The 18,175-nt window shown below is 38.8% G+C and overlaps 1 protein-coding gene across 2 annotated transcripts; it reads right to left on the bottom strand.

The window, feature by feature from the left end:
• Positions 1-103: 103 nt before the first annotated feature.
• cxcr3.1 (chemokine (C-X-C motif) receptor 3, tandem duplicate 1) lies at positions 104-17,752 on the bottom strand. 2 transcript variants are annotated; one of them, XM_084727159.1, is made up of 3 exons: positions 17,341-17,752; positions 2,661-3,071; positions 104-2,283 (listed from the first exon to the last, which is right to left on the bottom strand). In XM_084727159.1, exons 1-3 carry the CDS (start codon positions 17,392-17,394, stop codon positions 1,549-1,551), a joined length of 1,200 nt encoding a protein of 399 aa, XP_084583285.1. In that variant the 5' UTR covers positions 17,395-17,752; the 3' UTR covers positions 104-1,548. The 2 variants fall into 2 exon arrangements, with proteins under 2 accessions (XP_084583285.1, XP_084583286.1); XM_084727160.1 differs by lacking the exon at positions 17,341-17,752 and adding an exon at positions 4,968-6,031 and having other exon boundaries at positions 106-2,283.
• Between the last annotated feature and the right edge of the window lie 423 nt (positions 17,753-18,175).

Raw genomic sequence — 18,175 nt, 5'->3', positions numbered from 1 at the left:
GACGAGAAGATGCAGGCTGCTCAGAGACAATGTATGAGGGTAAGGTAAAAACGCTAACGTACTAAAATACATGTACAATGTTTTAGTGATATTTAGTTATCACTATTAGGTATTAAAATGTGTATGCTGTGTATGTGTTTCTTTCTATTAGTAAGTGTTACACAGGAAATGGGTCTCTGCAAAATTCACTGCGTCATGACAGATTTAGGATTAACAAACTTGTTTTAATGTGGTGCTTTTGCTACATATTGTAGCGGCACTTTTGACAAGCTCTATCCTACAATCAGAGTGAAATCAAAGTCCATAGACACAATGCATAAGTACCATGCAAGGTGTCTGTAGATCTTGATTTAGAGATTTAGACATTGTAGCATTGTATTAAACAGCTGTCATGTCCTCCTGGTGTGGCTTAAATGTGGTAAATGCACTATTTTTGTTCACCTTTTAAAAACTGATCACTTATGGAACACTAGGGGAATAAAGAATAATATTTTCCTCTTTAATGTTTTGTATACTTGCAAACAGAACAAAGAATGCTGTTGAACAGTCTACCCCAAACCAAACTCAGAAAATCACAAACTTTCACATTTCATTTACTGAACTGGTTATTATCTGTTAATTTACACTATTTCTAAATATTGTTTCAAAAACTTCTCTATAGTACCAGGGTTTTTTTTTTTGTTGTTGTTGTTTGTTTGGCGCTTCGTTTTGGTCTTTAAAGTGTCTGACTTCTTTTGGCCCTTTTGCTGTACTGTAATGTTGAAAAACACAATGGCTTATTGTTAAAAAATACACATTTATTCAGTATTTGAACACTCCATGTACAAAAATATAATGCAATTTACAATCGATTTTTTTTGTAAAATATGTCATTTAAAACGTATGTTTGATACAGCAATAATATGCACTGCAGTACTACACATTGTCCTGATATATTTAAAGGACAAATGCACAGGATTTAGTGGCTTCTAGCAATGAAGTTGTAGTTTGCAACCACTTGAATACCCCTTGTCTCACCCTCCCCTTCCAAGCATGAAGGAGAAACTAGTGGGCAAAAAACTTGTGAAAAGCACAAAAGGTCATATCTATGTAACATGCCGGACTGTGTGGAAGAGGACCCTTTGTAGATCTTTCTATGGTAACAAAAATACAATTCTTATCTTCAGATTATACACTTAAAAAACAAATACTATAATACTATATTCTACAAATAAATCCCACTAAATCTTACACACTGGACCTTCAATTTTATCTTGAACAGAAATGTTATATTTCTGCTATATGAGAAAAAGTTATCTACTTCCTACAAATACAGGATGTATGTCCTAAAGTCGTAGATAGAAAAAATATATTCTGTCCAGTGCTAATGTTCATGTTCAGCTACTACGGTGCACTATGAACTAGAGGAAACTGAAAGCCTGTCACAGGATATATAACACAGGAAATGTACAGACGCACCCTGAGTGCCCAGTTGTTCATGTTTCAGTCTTCATGTCAGTTTAAGTTTTTAAGTTTTTGTCAGCTTGTTCAGGTTTGTGTCTTTCTCTCTCAGATAGCAATGGAGTTGGAGGTGTCGGCAGACTCAGACCAAATGGAGCTCCTCCTGCTGATGGTAGACGGGAATCTGGCACTTGTCTTCAGCTTGCAGCCCAAAGATCTCAGGATGTCCAGGAGCTGACGTCTGAACTTCACACCGATAAAGGCGTAAAGGATGGGATTGAGGCTGCAGTGGAGGTAACCCACAGTGGAGGTGATTATCCTGGCTTTATCCAGAGATGATCTGACTCCACAGGAGTCAGTTTTGTTGTTGGAGTGAATTGTGTCCACCATGAGTGTGATGTTGTATGGCGTCCAGCAGACAAAGAAAACCAACACCACCGCCATGATGACCCTGAAAGCTTTCTGCTTCTGGAGGCCGTGGGAGCCGCAGCGCAGCCGGCGCAGGATGCAGGAGTAGCAGAAGATCAGCACAGCTGAAGGCAGCAGAAAGCCCACCAAGTGGTAAAGCAGCCGTGATGCCATCCGCCAGCTCACCGCTGAATCAGGGTTAAACTTGTAGTAGTTGGGAACACACTCTGTTCTGTCTCGTCTGTCATCATGCTCTGCCTCCAAAAAGATCCAGTCAGGGATAGAGAGGAGCAGGGAGAAGAGCCACACTCCCAGACAGCTGAACTGAACCGCCCAGGTATTCCTGCGGGAGTACATCTGGGTAGCGTGGACGATGGACAGGTAGCGGTCGAGACTGATGCAGGCCAGGAGAAAGATCCCACAGTAGAAGTTGATCTGAAGGCACAAAGAAATCAATGTTTCAATGTTAAGTCTTCCACTGTTGTATAAATAAAATAGCCCTAAGCCTTCTACTTGATTATGTCTGGCAGAAAATCACACAAAACATTTTGATGCACTTTAGTTTACAGTGCTATTCTGTTGCAATGTGTCTCTAAATGGCCTCTAATGAATTCTGATAAGGGTTTAAGAGGTGGGAAATAATACACTTTAGTTTATAGTACAGTTCTGTTGTAATGTGTCCCTGATTACCCTCTAATAAACATATTGTTTTCTAGTTCTTATCTCATTTGGTACAAAGTACAGCTTGTTATGACTTAATAGTGAACCATAAAAGACATTGCGGCCTATCATCCTTGCTTCACATCTCTTACCGTGAAAAGAGCTCCAGTAATCTTGCAGAGAGGAGTGCCAAAGGTCCATCCTTTAACATTAGCGGCCTGTGTAGCCCACAGGGGCAGCGTCAACAGCAGCAGGACGTCTGCCACACCCAGGTGGAGGATGAAGGTGTCGGTCACACTCCAGGTCTTCCTGCTCTGAACCAAGACTCCCAGCAGCACTCCGTTCCCCAGGAACCCCACGACAAACGCCATCGAGTACAGAACTGGGATGAACACCGCCTCAAACTGCACGCCCTCGTTCAAGTCGCAGACATCACCCCCGACACAACAATAGTCAGAATCATCAGAGTAGTTACCGAAAGACTCGTTTCCATATATGTCATAAAAGCCGTCAAGGAGGTCTTCTCCTGTAAATGTGTAGCCACCGTACTCCATCAGTGATCTCTGCACAAGAAGAAGAAGAAATCAATACACAGTTTCAGTACAGATATATAAGATATGATTTTTTTAAACATAACATAATCAAATGAAAACTTAAGACACATCTTTTGCACGTTGCTTTCTCTTGAACTGATGGTTGTTTAGTCTTTTCCTACCTTTCTTCTTTTTATTTACATCCCATTGTGTTACCTGTCTTACATAACTTCACATCCATAACATACTGAAATATATCACATATCTGTTTGGCTCTACTGTAACAGTCTAACTGTCAACCACATGGTGGTGCTGTGTAGCTTTAAACAAAACTATCTATCTATCTATCTATCTGTCTATCTATCTATCTATCTATCTATCTATCTATCTATCTATCTATCTATCTATCTATCTATCTATCTATCCCTCAGAATTTAAAACATAATATTAGATATATATATATATATCACATTTCAATTCAGATGGATGCACAGCATGAGCCACAAAAATAAAATAATGTTAATTAAGAACTATGAGGTGAATTTCAGCAAATATAACCTGCAAGGCTAAGAGGAAAAATCATCGTATTTTAAAAATAAAAGCTCTGTGGGGATTTACGGCATGATGCAGAACTCTATTATTGGAGCCTGGCAACATCGTCTCAGTTCCCTGTTAAAATGGAGAAAGTCCGGTCTATTTCAGTTATACTAGTGTATGACTCGTGCTTCACGTGCAAACAGTGTTATGCTGGTTGATAGGGAAATAAATTGATGCACATGTCCAAGAAAAAGAAGAAAGATCCATGAGGGAACTGAAATATTAATTACATATATTAATTAGCATATTGGAGTTTTTCTCAGTCTTTTTAGGTCATTAATCAACTCTATTGCATGTTTGCAAAAGGAAGTAACTCAGCCGAAACATTTAATCTTTATTGTGTCAGTAAATTCTCCAGTGCCATCAAAATGAAATGTTTTTTTGTCATTGTGTGAGCCGTGTTGCTCAAAATGTTTAGATGTCTTTTCACTGTAACAGGCAGCTCTGCACTCTGTTCTCACCGGCTGCTTACTGTACTATAAAAGAGTTTTAAAAAATTCAACAAGACAAAATTTGAATGCTATTGTCTATCAGAGCTTTAGATTCGGAATTCAATAGTAGTTACAGTACAAGTTTACTAGAAAAAAAACAATACTTTCAGGAATATGCACATTTGTATGTATACAGCTTTTCCCCCACATTGGTTGATCCAGTTGCTCTCGGAATGATGAGTAAACTCTCAGCCTCATTCAAAGTTAAAATAAGAGTTAATAAACTGAGTTTACTACATGTGTAATTTGCTTAAATTAATGATAAATTCAAATCTGTTGTGAGCAACAAACTAATTGTTCAGAAATTTTAACTTATTGATTTGCAAAAATCATCCTCGTTCAAGAACTGAGCCAAAGTAAATGAGAAAAACTATAATTAGCATTTGTTGCAACTTGTTGCGTTAATGATCATTTGGGCTTGGAAAATGATTCAAAAGCCTCATTTCTTAAGTTCACGCAAAGTTAACTGAAGCCTCTATCAATGCATTCATAAAACACCAGAGCGTTATCAGACCACATCAGTCAGACGCACTGTGGTTTCTGACTGTGAGCTACAGGTGTAAGAACAAACAGCAAAAAGGTTGAACAAAGATATAAGAACAAGCGCAAATGTGCTGCATCAAAATTCAGTTTATGTTCATCAGTAACTGGTTAATCAGTTATAGTTCACACACGTAAATCAGGTGCATAGAGAAGTGCAAAAGCCCTTTAAATGCATAATGCGCATATTAATTGAAATACTCAAATAATAAAAATTATATATGCATTTGAAGAAAATCTTTGTCATAAAAAATCACATATGCATCATCTAGACATAAGGCTTAATGTCATAACTTACCAAACTGTAATCCTCTGATATTGTATTCTCCTCAGTGAGCAGCGACTCAGTGATGCAGTTTTGTCAATCACTGAAGCTATTAGAGGAAGCCCTGAGACAAACAACACGCCTCAAATGAAACGTGTCAAAAGTCAGCATTTCATGATGAGCAAGACTACAGCCATTCAGAGTTTGGCCACTGTTGTACTGATAAAGGGTTATTGTGGTTTAAACCTCTGATTTATTACTCATTACTATTTTACTTTTAGTTTTATGTTGACAAAGAATATTTTTAAAATCACTTAATTCATTCAAACACTAACGAAATCAGAGATCTTGGGGACTCAGAACGAGGCTGATATATACCCAAAACAGACATGAGCTTATTTATAAATTGCATTTATTTCATTTTGTTGGTTTAACTGATTCAAACTCCATGCTGTCTTCTTGTTCCAAAGGGGCTTCACATCAATGTAAAGATGTAAATATGCTTTAAAAAAAACACACATAAGATGTCACGTGTGTAGGCTGGTGCTCTTTCTATTGAAATTGAGTCATGACATTTCTTTGAATTTGTACAAATTGAACCTGAAAACACACCCCACACCCTTCTTCATTTGGTCTTAATGACTGTATTTCACAGTCTGTTGGTGTTGGAAAGAAGTACACTGAGTATATTGTATGCAAATATGTTGTCACAGAACTATGCATTTGTTTCAGTGACACTGGCCGCCTCATGTGAACATTTGCATTCGTTCTGGTCACTGAGCAACAGCATACAGGAAGTCTTATTTCAGGTTTACAAGACATGTTTGGACTATTTTCAGATCACCTTTGTTTTCAAGAAATGTTCTTCAACTTCCTTTATGAACCGCAACCATCATCACGGTATTTGAACAGATTTTTTGTTGAATGATCTTAGACCGAGTTCAACCAACTGTAGCCTCCATTGTTGCATTCATAAAACACTGGCAAGTTATCAAGATATAACACCATATCAGTCAGACACACTGTGGTCTGACACTGTGAATTACAGGCGTAAAAACAAACAGCAGAAAGGAGAACAAAGATATAAATACAACAACCAATGTGCTGCATCAAAATTCAATTTATGTTCATCAGTAACTAGTTAATAAGTTATAGTTCACACACATAAAACAGGTGCACAGAGAAGTCCTTTAAATGCATAATGCACATATTAATTGAAATACTCAAATAGCAAAAATGATATATGCATGTGAGGAAATCTTCCTCATTAAAAATAACATATGCATCATCTAGATATAAAGCTTAATGTCATAACTTACCAAACTGTAATCCTCTGTCACTGAAGCTATTAGAAGAAGCCCCAAGACAAAACAAAGTCTCTTCATGCCTCAAATGAAGCGCGTCAGCTGTCAGCATTTTGCGAAAGTCCTTGGAGCCATAAGAAAGAAAGTTTTTCAAGGGTTTTTTTTTTTTTTTCTGAATCCCACCCCTTAGCATCTGGTCATGAATGTGCACAAAAAAGTCAGGCTGATCGGTCCAGTAGTATGCGAGATTAGCTACGGACAAGACACAAGTCAGTTGGTAATGCGCACACACAGTCACTCACACACACACCCCCAAAGACAAAACAGTGATGCATGACAAAAACACACACACACACACACACACACACACATTTGAATGCACTAAGACAGAACAGATCAATAACGCCAAATTAAAGCAGTCCATCAGTAAAGAGCAGTGAAGTAAAATTTGATTTAAAAGTGCATGAGTGCAGAGGACCTACTTGTTTTGAGTCTTTTCCACAGAAGCTGCTCCCTCTCAGTTTCTGACTGGTCCTGGAAATCACAGTGGTTTGAGAGGAGGATGGGATGGAGGTAGTGTGTCTGTGGGAGGTTCCTGCACAATGGCCACAGTCCCCCACCCCGTCCTGGCTTAGTCCTTTATGTGCATATGACCAGACACACAGACAGGACCAAAAGACAGAACTCTCTGCAATACTGATGCGTGAAACATTTTGCCTTTGCTTTTAGTGTAACGATACATTGATCTGGATCGATATATTGATTCAGTGTTGAACAATCCAATATGATCAATAGTAAGTGAAAATATCGATCTATATTGTCATCTTTAAGATACACCTTTATTTTGAAATGGTATGTCTGCGTCACATGTGTACAAGAGTCCTTTCAGAAAGTTGTCAAATCACAATTTAGTTGCTTTTAGTGAGGTGACATAAATGTACCAGAGTTTGTTCAATGGACATGTGATATTGTCTGATCGCAGACCCCTGAATCATATCATAGCAGACTTTGTGATATCATCAAATATTGTATCATTGTCCAAATAATCTATATAATATCATATTGTAATAAAACTTGTTATTTACACCCCTATTATTGGCAAAATCTCAACTTATCAGGAGCTAAGAATCCCAAGATATTTGTCTGCTGTGACAAATTCCACTCTTTTGCTGCTGATTTTTGTATCAATCAGTGCAATTTTGTCACTTCTTAAATCAGTTACCATCTCTTCTGGTTTCTTTATCTGTACATCCAGGAAACTGCCATGTTCCACTGTGCAAAAGCTGTCATTTCTACCTCAAAATGACCAAAGGAAGCCTGACTGGAGACGGGTGGCCAGACTGAGAAAACCAGGTTGGGCATTTCGTACGGCTGCCCCCTATTAACGATTTTCCTAGTTGACTAGTAATTGTCAGTTTAAGCCTATATTCAACTAGTCGTTGCATGTTTATATTGATTCCATCATTTAAATATATATTTTTAGGATACATAGTGAGCTGCCTGTTAAATGCAAATGGCAAAAACGTCCATCAAGGAGACTGAAGATTTAGTTATTTCATTTTAACACAGTATAACCTCACACAAGTCTCGTTGTTTAAAACACAGGAATAAATAACTTCCAACTTCGTGAAAACATTACAAGACTTCACCACTATGGATGATGTGCATTTGCAAATCAAGTCCCTAAGTTACAAACTCACTACTCAAACCGCTTCACAGCTCCTGTCCCTGCCAAAACCTGCAGTGTCTTCATCGTCCCTGGAGTCGGAGTCCAGTCAGAGCCACTGTGATATTAAATCCCATCAGGTGCTAATTCCCTGATTTACTGGCCTCTGTTGATTTTAGAGGCTGCATCCCATAAGACCGTGAACTGAGCTAACTCGCTAATGGCAGCTACAGCACAGTTAGCAGCAGTACACTGGAAAATAGTTCACCTAGGCGTAAGAGCAAGGTGCAGCTTCCAAATGGAATTTGAGGTGGGTTTTTCTTTTCCGTGACTGACAAACGCACCAATCAGGCATAACATTATGACCACTGACAGGTAAAGTCAATAACACAGATTATCTCTTCATCATGACATCTGTTAGTGGATGGGATATATTAGGCAGCAAGTGAACATTTTGTCTTCAAAATTGATGTGTTAGAAGCAGGAAAAATGGGCAAGTGTAAGGACCTGAGCGAGTTTGACAAGGGCCAAATTGTGATGGCTAGACGACTGGGTCAGAGCATCTCCAAAAGTGCAGCTCTTGTGGGGTGTTCCCGGTCTGCAGTGGTCAGTATCTATCAAAAGTGGTCCAAGGAAGGAACAGTGGTGAACCGGTGACAGGGTCATGGGTGGCCAAAGCTCGTTGATGCACGTGGAGAGTGAAGGCTGGCCCGTGTGGTCTGATCCAACAGACGAACTACTGTTGCTCAAATTGCTGAAGAAGTTAATGCTGGTTCTGATAGAAAGTGTCAGAATACACAGTACATCGCAGTTTGTTGCGTATGGGGCTGCATAGCTGCAGACCAGTCAGGGTGCCCATGCTGACCCCTGTGCAGCACCAACAATGGGCACGTGAGCATCAGAACTGGACCAGTGAGCAATGGAAGAAGGTGGCCTGGTCTGATGAATCACGTTTTCTTTTACATCACGTGGATGGCTGGGTGTGTGTGCGTTGCTTACCTGGGGAACACATGGCACCAGGATGCACTACGGGAATAGTTTGCCCAATGCTTTTGGCAATGTTCTGCTGGGAAACCTTGGTTCTTGCCATCCATGTGGATGTTATTATTTTGACATGTACCACCTACCTAAGCATTGTTGCAGATCATGTACACCCTTTCATGGAAACGGTATTCCCTGATGGCTGTGGCTTCTTTCAGCAGGATAATGCACCGTGCCACAAAGCAAAAATGGTTCAGGAATGGTTTGAGGAGCACAACAACAAGTTTGAGGTGTTGACTTGGCCTCCGAATTCCCCAGAACTCAATCCAGTTGAGCATCTGTGGGACGTGCTGGACAAACAAGTCTGACCCATGGACTTGACCCAACTTACAGGACTTAAAGGATCTGCTGCTAACATCTTGGTGCCAGATACCACAGCACACCTTCAGGGGTCTAGTGGAGTCCATGGCTCGACGGGTCAGGGCTGTTTTTGCAGCTAAAGGGGGACCAACACAATATTAGGCAGGTGGTCATTAGGGGACAGTGTTGTATCTTCAGTTCATTGATACAGTAATTCATGGTTCTCCATATAGTTAAAAACATACAGTGAAAATGTATTAAAAGTATTAACAGGACGAATGTGTTTTCAAAGGAATTAGGAGTTAAAATTGTGTGGAGTGGCTAATACAGACCACAAGTTGGCAGTAATGTTCAACTTCAGAGTTAGAAGTGGAAACAGTGGTTGTTCAGAATAAGAAAGTCCTTTTTTTTCAGTGAAGTTATGCTAACACAAGAGAATGTAAACAGTACAATTCTGAGCCTTTGTCCACGTAATAATGTTTACGATTCAGTGACCACAGTCAGTCAGTCATTCAGCAGAAAAGGCTCACATGCACACGTGAATTTGATAAGATCAGCTTGGTTTATACCCAGATGCGTCATCCGTGCATGATGACGATAACAAAAGAGAATCACAGTAGGTCACAGCAGACCACAAATAAAACTGCCGCTATGGTGGTAACACTACACAGAAATTAGCACTTAATAATGCCGGACTGAGAATCTGCAATCAGCTCTCCTTCCAACCTGTAATTGGCTGGAATCTCCCATCACAGGCTAGATTTTCTAAAGTCTGAAAACAGAGCCAAGAGGAGGAGCAGAAGTCTGGTTTTCTCTCAGGTCACTTAAATTACAATATGCTCAAAGGTTATCGTGGAATTATTGCCTTATTAGGACAAAAAATAACTGCCTACCACAGCTTCAACAAACAAAAGGACACTTATAACTGATGCTCCTAAAAATAAGACAAATAAAATAGGCAACACACGTGAAATTAAACCTTAAAGGTCATGTAAAGCAACAACAAACGTGTGCTCTGAGGACTGAGAGAGTCTCTGAGGTATGTTTGTAACTGACCATCAGGGAGGGTGAGGGGAGAGATTTCCCCCATGAAAAGACAGAGAGAGAGAAAAATTGTACACCTGCATCTTCTTAGGGTTTTGCAAACACAGCCGTGAAATGAGTGTGGTCAGGCTGTACACCTTTCATATCTTAAATGCCGGTTTGCACATACAACAGGGGTTTGTTTTTGTGGTTTACACCCAAGGTGCATTGGAACGATCTGTACTGGCACACAAACACACTTCAACACACGCAGCTCACACCTATACAGTTGTCATAACTGTCTTGTCAGAATGAATGAAAACAATGAATGATCCTCCTTTATCTTAATCACATCTTTGGTTTTATATTAAAGCGATTAATATTAAATGCATTAAAATGTAATATTAAATGTTTTGTAAGTAAGCAAATTCACTTGACACATTAGTTAGACCTCAAGGACAAACACAATGCATTTTGGCATTTAATACTGAATGAATAATAACGCCACAATGCATATATTGTAAAACCCCCAATACTATTTATATGTCTCATATCAGTGTAAAATCTCCCCATAAATCATTCTCAGAAACGATTTCATAGATTAGCAATTCTTCTCCCCAAAAACCTCAAGATCTTTATCACACCTTTTTTTTTTTTTTTCGGTATTACTCATGCATATGCATACAAGCACACCGTCATGCAAAATGACACCTGCGCTAGCACTGGGTTTTAAATGTCTGCTTCCTCTCTCCGCTGTCTCCAGTGCAGCAGGTTCGTTGTGTTTTCCTGTTATGTTCACACCTTTTCTTCCCTCTTCTGCTTTACTGACATCACGCTGCTCTTGCGGTGAGAGGTGCTGATGGAAGTGCATCTTCAAAGTCAAACTTTATCAGCCTACGACAAAAGAAAAAAACATTGCTAGAAACTAATTGAGTTGTCATTTATGCCAGCTATTTTGCATGAAGCGGAAACCAAATGGGTGCTTGATGTTTTAGGCATCCATTCCACTGTGAAATGCAGTGTGTTGGACATGAAGGGTTAAAACACAATCTCATGTACAATCTCTTCATGTTTTATTACTTGAAAGCATAATTGAGATATGGAAATGTTGATAGCCTCAGTGTGGTTTTAGTAGCCACTGAAGTGCTTTCTTTTATTCTGATATCGACAGAAAGTATTCCCTAAACATTTTGGTTGAATACCACACTGCATGCAAAATAGCCATGTGGCAACTTCTCAGATTGTAGTTTTTGGTGACTTTAAAACTAAACAAATCATCCTATGAGGCCTTCCTTGTCCTTAAGTGTTAGACAGGACAGAAAAGGGGTATTTTTTTTGCAAGATGTACTGCTTCGTGACAGGAATAGTATTAACATTTTTCTGGTCAAATTTGTCCCAATGTGGTGCTATTGCTACATTTTGAAGCTGCACTACTGAAAAGCCCAATAAAACAATCAGGGCAAGTTTCTGACCACCTGCTGAATATTCAACATTAATATATAAACTTGCAGAACATAACAGAAATGCAGAATAATATTTTCCATTTTCCTTTGTGCTCATTTGTAAACAAGGAAGACATCAGAATTAACCATAATTCCCATTTACTCACTGGCTGTGGAGCGGACTAACCACAAACCAAACTACAAACTCTGATTGTCTAGATTTTAAAAAATAAACCAGGTTTCATTTTTTCATCAAACTGTTTGGCTCTGACTAAGACAGGAAAAGGGTCTTTTTTTCATCATCGCCTGTTTGTGTCTGTGTGTCTCACAAGCCAGCCTAGTTAAGAACTGAACAAAGTAAAAACACGGTCGTTCCTCACAAGACGTGTATGTTTAGAGTTTGACCCTAAGTTTAAGTTCTGTTTTAAACTGTGAAACCATGGTGGCACGGCAAATGAGGAACTGAAAGAACAAAACTAAAAAAAAATCTTTTCCACGTGCTAGTTTTGATTCCTATAATCCTGCACTACATTGTTGTTCATGTTGCTAAGTTTGAATAGCAACCAGTTGTATTCAGGGTGCAAATTCATCTACCACAGTTCAGTTGTGCACTTTCTTCAACCACCAGTGATAATGAGATAGATCATGGTGATAAAAGATCAAAGTGTGTGTGTGTGTGTGTGTGTGTGTGTGTGTGTGTATGTGTGTGTGTGTGTGTGTGTGTGTGTGTGTGTGTTGGGAGGGGTCATTCATATTTTCCAAATCAGTGTCAATGAAAAGATAAAATATCAAAACACCTTTAGAACACCTGCAGAAATAGTTTTGTGCCCTTCAGTGTGAACGTCACCTTCCTTCTGCAGTTTTTCTGGTTTTGATTATCACCACATTGTAGGTTAGTGTGTCACAAACCAGATACACTACATGCCCTTTGCAGAGATCGAAGTAGTTCACGTCCCAGTTTTTGCACATAAAATCTGGTTGTTACAAACTTCCTGAGATGCTCATATCTCAATGAGGATTATGGTTTAAAATGTCAGGGGGGTTTTCTTGCATTACTTTCCGTTAACAACTCTATCAATGAGCGTGTTGATTTCCTCCACGGTGCACATCAGTAGCCTCCTGATGACTCGAGCTTATGTTAAACAAAGCTCCAGAATGTTTTTAATGGCTTATAATTTTTATTTTCCAATATATAAAACAGAAATAAAACAACAATCCAGTTTACAGATACGTCTGAAGTCCTTCCCTGTGCTCGGTTCCCCAGTAAAACAAATGAAAGAGCTTAAATAAATACATTAACCCTCAGTACAGATGAACACTTGAGTTCTGTGTAAAGGAAATTCAAAGTTTTTCCTTTAAACACATTATACATGTTAGAAAATAATTGCTGAAGACACTTGAAAAGACTGAGAACTACGTAGCACTGAAATGTGGGGACTGTTAAACTGTTCTTCACAACTTCTGTCTTTGGGGTTTTTTGGGTGTGCTGCCACTTTACCCTTAATCTTGTGCATTTACACCATAAGAAAGTACTTTATTAAATAAATTTTTACACTTTTGTTGGGCCCACAGTACCCACACATGCATGCAGGACATACAGGCATACATTAATTGCAGAGATGTGAGGGAGCTTGCACACGGTACAACTGGCCAATCAGGAGGAGAGCACCTGAGTTATTAAGAGGCCCATGAAGCACCGGTGTGTAAGCTTCACTCATGTTACTGAGATCACTCCTGTGCACATGCTTCCTTGGTAAGCCAAACAAATTCTGTTCTGTTTGAGATGATTTGTTTGTAAAGGTAATGTAGGGGTGCAAAATGCACCCTGAGGTAATCTTTGTAAAAATGTGGGTCTGCCAACAATTTATTCTTTCTTTTGTAAAGGGTCCTAACAGTCCATGAATAGTGCCAGTGACAAGGTATGAGAATGTCTCTTTATTATCAAGCATTGTTTGCATGTGTGTAGACTGAGATTTAACATGCGTGCCCTGTTAAATTTACAGGGAGAGTGCTGGTTGCCGTTTACAACATATATTATATAATTTGGATTTTAGTTTTAGTAGTTTGAGTATATGGCTAACCTACAGCTCTGCTTTTTTGTTTTAGTGCTGCAGCTGGTGTTGGCCCTCGGTCACAGGAGCAGCTGGTGCAGCGGGGGCTCACCTGTTGATTAGTGGTATCATTTTAAGGTTTGCTGTGCCACTGGTATTAGTTTGGGTGTGTTTCTGTTGGGGTAAAGAGAGGGTTTATTTTGTTTTGTAGTTTTGGTATTCAAATATTTTTTGTTTTGTTCACTTATAGCATACTACCAGTGCATCAGCCTGCTGACTGGTGTGCTGCCATCCCCTGCAGCGAGATATCCTACTTTTTAACTTTTTTAATTGATGTTAGTGACCCTTTGTTGTAATAAAATAGCCTGTTATGGCATTTTGACCCACACTGACTGTTGGCTTCGTCATGGAAGTTCCCTTGTATGACATTTTAGAGCTTAGGCGAGTGTCACATTTTATCATCTTACAATCTGTATTGTCACATCATACAATTTTAGATTTCATGATGAGCTTTTCCTCAACTCAGCTGCACAATAGGCGTCAGTGTCACTTTGGTTTATTTGTGAAACGTTCGCTCTCAAGTTTTACAACACCCACATTAAGATTACTGAACATCCCCTGGTGTAAAAGCCCCAAGAGTGGGCAAGACTCCCACAAAAAATAAGCACCCTTGTGGATTTCCTGTGACATTTTGATGCTGTGACTATCATGAACCATATTGCCACCCTTAATATTTTAGCTGCACAGCAATGGACAAAATTAATGACTGGTTTTTGCTTTATCGGAAGACACATTTGCATGCGTGCAAAATTCACTGCTACATGACAGGAATAGAATTAAGATTTTGTTAGTCAAACTTGTTCTAAGGTGGTGCTATTGCTGCATACTGGGGCCCTAGCTAAGTGTACAGACACATCGCATGACTTCCCTGCAAAGTATCAGTAGACTCAGACTAGAGAGGGGCAGAGAGGCCCATAAACAGCTGTCATGCCTTCCTGTTGTGGCTTAAATGTGGTTGATGTGCTGTTTTGAACATCCGCTGAAAATTCATCACCAGCATGTAAACTTGTAGAACACAAGAGAAATACAGAATAACGTTTTCCTTTTTTTCAGTCCGGTCCAGTATTTTTAAGGAGTCTGAGTTCCACATAATATTTACAAACGTAACATGCCAAAACCGGCCATCCTAGCTGGCAAAATAGTTCCTAAAATGTTCTGGGAACGTTTGATTTTGGTTCTGGGAATGTTGGTCGATGCTACTCCTGCATAACGTTCCCTCGATGTTCAAAGGGCAAGGTTTTCTGACATAAAAGTCAACATTATTGTTATGTTCCAGGAAGGTTGGTTGAATGTTCCAGGAAGGTTACTTGAATGTTTCCCCATAACGTTCTTTGGATGTTAAAACGGCGTATTTTTCTGATGTAAAACCATTATTTTATTAGAATATTCTTGGAAAGTAAGTTGAATGTTTCCTGTTACCGTTGTCTCAAAGTTATAATTGTAAGTTCGCCTCACATAAAACTAACATTATGGCTACATTTCCTGTACGCTCTGAGAAACTAGAAAGGTGACTTGAATGTTTCCCCTTAACATTTCTTGGAACTTAAGATCGAAAGTTTGCATTACATAAAACCACATTCGCAGAACGTTTTGGTAAGGTTAGTTAAATGAAGGCTCAAAAAACAACGCGCACATTCAAAGACGATATATACTGAGTGCTGGACAGAAGAACAAATACAAAAATAGGCCGGCACCAAACCTTCATCAGACATGAGCAAGCTAAGGAGACACACCTCCATATATACAACCAATGGTGGTCACCCAACAGATCATGTGATCACACATGCAGATATACAGAGTACAGCACACTACGAAAACACTACAAAATTACATCATTAGAAATACATTTACAAAAAATACATTTACACAAAAAAGGCCAGCAGTGCCCAGAGTATCACCTCAAATATCACATGACTGAAAGATCAGGTGAAAAAAAACGTCATAATGACATGCAAATTCAAGGTGAAACTGTAGAAGAAGATGGTTTTATAATTCATAGATTTTTATATTAAAAAAATAGATAGAGGCGCCTCAGAAAGTAGTGATACACAATGAGGAATACCACAGCAATGTAATAAAACTTGAACAGCATGTAAACATCTGTCCCACAGCAGTGGAAAAATACATCATATAATACAGAATTTCCAAAAGGAGCAGTTTCTGGTGTGCAGACATATTTTCGTGTTTTGGTATAAGGTTACTTAAATGGTCTTGGAAGGTTACTTGAATGATTCCCCTTAATATTCCCTTGATGTTATGGTTTTCGTACTTGAAAACAACCTTACGTTTCTAGAATCTTCTGGCAAGGTTGGTTGAATGTTCCAGAAGGTTACTTGAATGTTTCCCTCTGCTGCTCCCTACATGTTATAACAGCAAGTTTTTCAAAAGTCCTGCTGCCACTGTTGGCCGTAGTGCAGCTCTTTTACCTGCAATGTTTATATCAATAATCCTGTTTTCTACTGTAAAGCTCATGTAAAGGTTACAGTCCTACACACATCCTTAGAATATTGTGATTTTCCTAAGTGGCTATACGAACAGGGAACCTCAGGAGAACTTTATTTAAATCACCCCCAAAATTATAACTTCAAGTGCCTTTCATGCCCTCTCGTAATGTCTTCCAGTAACCATCACATACCAGGTCTACGGTAACAGACGTGTGTTTACTCCCTACACTGTTTTTGGTTTCTGTTTTAAATGGTTGCAAGGGTCTTTCAGAGGACAGATGAGCAAACAAAGTCCTCATGTCTGTCACATATGACCTCATGGTAACCAGTGGTAAACATAAGCACAAATGAACTTGAATGCAGTTTTGGGGTACTTGCGCATGCTGTGTTTCTTTATACTTCTACTCATCCCATAGGGAAATATTGTACCATTTTACTCCACTATATTTATTTGATACATTTAGTTACTAGTTACTTTGCAGATTCAGATTAATGATAAAAAAATATATAATCACTAAATACATGATGACATATGGATAAAGACTTTGTCAATCCTTTGGTGAAATTCAGAAGACATCCATCTGTGTATAACATAAAAAAATAAGATGCAACATTAAAGTGATGTAGATATTTTTGTATCAATAGGCTAATTATAGTTCAATAATATATAACATTTTATTCTGAAAAGAGCCGGATCTGCAGTGTGTTTTTCCTTTTTGCATTTTAAGTATGGTTTGATGTTTTTGTACTTTTACTCAAGTAAAATTTTAAATGTAGGACTTTTACTTGGAACAGAACATACAATGTCATAATGCTACTTTTAATAAAGTAAAAGATCTGCGTACTTCTTCCACCATAACAGAGTAACAGATGACCATAATAATCACAATAAAGTGCCTCATAATTTCTTTTTTTTTTAATTATTTCTCTGGGACAGTGCATATTAATAAATATTTCTGTAAATATGCGGAATTAGCCAAAATGCCCGTTTTCACCTGTAGTCCTTGGCTAGATGTAAAGTCGGCAACCATAAAAATTTATAAGAATAAACATGAAATAAAGATGTGCTACTTACAGTAAAAGTATAACACAGACAGATGCAGGCAGGAAACAGGCACTGTGGCTCCATCTGTTGGATACACTGCAGAGACAGAACTGCAGAGAAAATCACCGGTGCCAACCTGCTGTCTTTTCACGACTTTATACACGTCCAGAGTGAAAAAACAGGCAGGAAACTTCACTGCAGACCATCACACCCTGAACACAACCTGCTCCAACGTCTTCCATCTGGGAAGGTGCTACAAAACCACCGGGCACAAGAAGAGTTTCTTCCCACAGGCCATCTCTCGGATGAACAGGTGAACCACTCATACTGTCTCTGACCATTGTCTTTGAATCGCTGTTCTTGTTTTATTGTGGATTTTTGTGTATCATTGTTGTATTTGTTGCGTTTTAATATTTTGTGATTCTCTGCAGCTGCTACCTTTGCCAGGTTACCATACCTTAAAGGATCCAGTTGGTTCCCTCAGTCACTCTGTTCTGCTAACAGGAGAAGTCGCTGATGATACAGCAACTGTTCAGCTATCTAAGACCTGCAGGAACTCAGGCTGCTATTATCTTCCCTGTGCAGGCAAAACTAAACTGTTCAGTTCAGCCTCATGTTTATTTGCTATTCTCACTAGAGCCGAATTAAATGTTTTCCATCCAGGACCAGAGTATCCAAATTAAATACCACACAAAAACTTTTTTTTTAATCAACAAAACATATAAGGTGCTACCATGAACTAAGTTTAATAAAACATCTCAGTTTGCTCAAATAAAGTGCACAAAATATAAAAAAGGCCTGTGAAGTGTTAGGTCAACTAAATGTCCAATAACTGATTAGTATGCTGGAAAAAATCATACCAGAA

This window comes from Lutjanus erythropterus, chromosome 9 (genome assembly GCF_056507025.1).
Source record: "Lutjanus erythropterus isolate fLutEry1 chromosome 9, fLutEry1.hap2, whole genome shotgun sequence".
In the NCBI taxonomy this organism is placed as follows: Eukaryota; Metazoa; Chordata; class Actinopteri; order Lutjaniformes; family Lutjanidae; genus Lutjanus; species Lutjanus erythropterus.
Note: the sequence above shows the minus strand (reverse complement) of the source record. Positions and strands in the feature narration are given on the sequence as shown.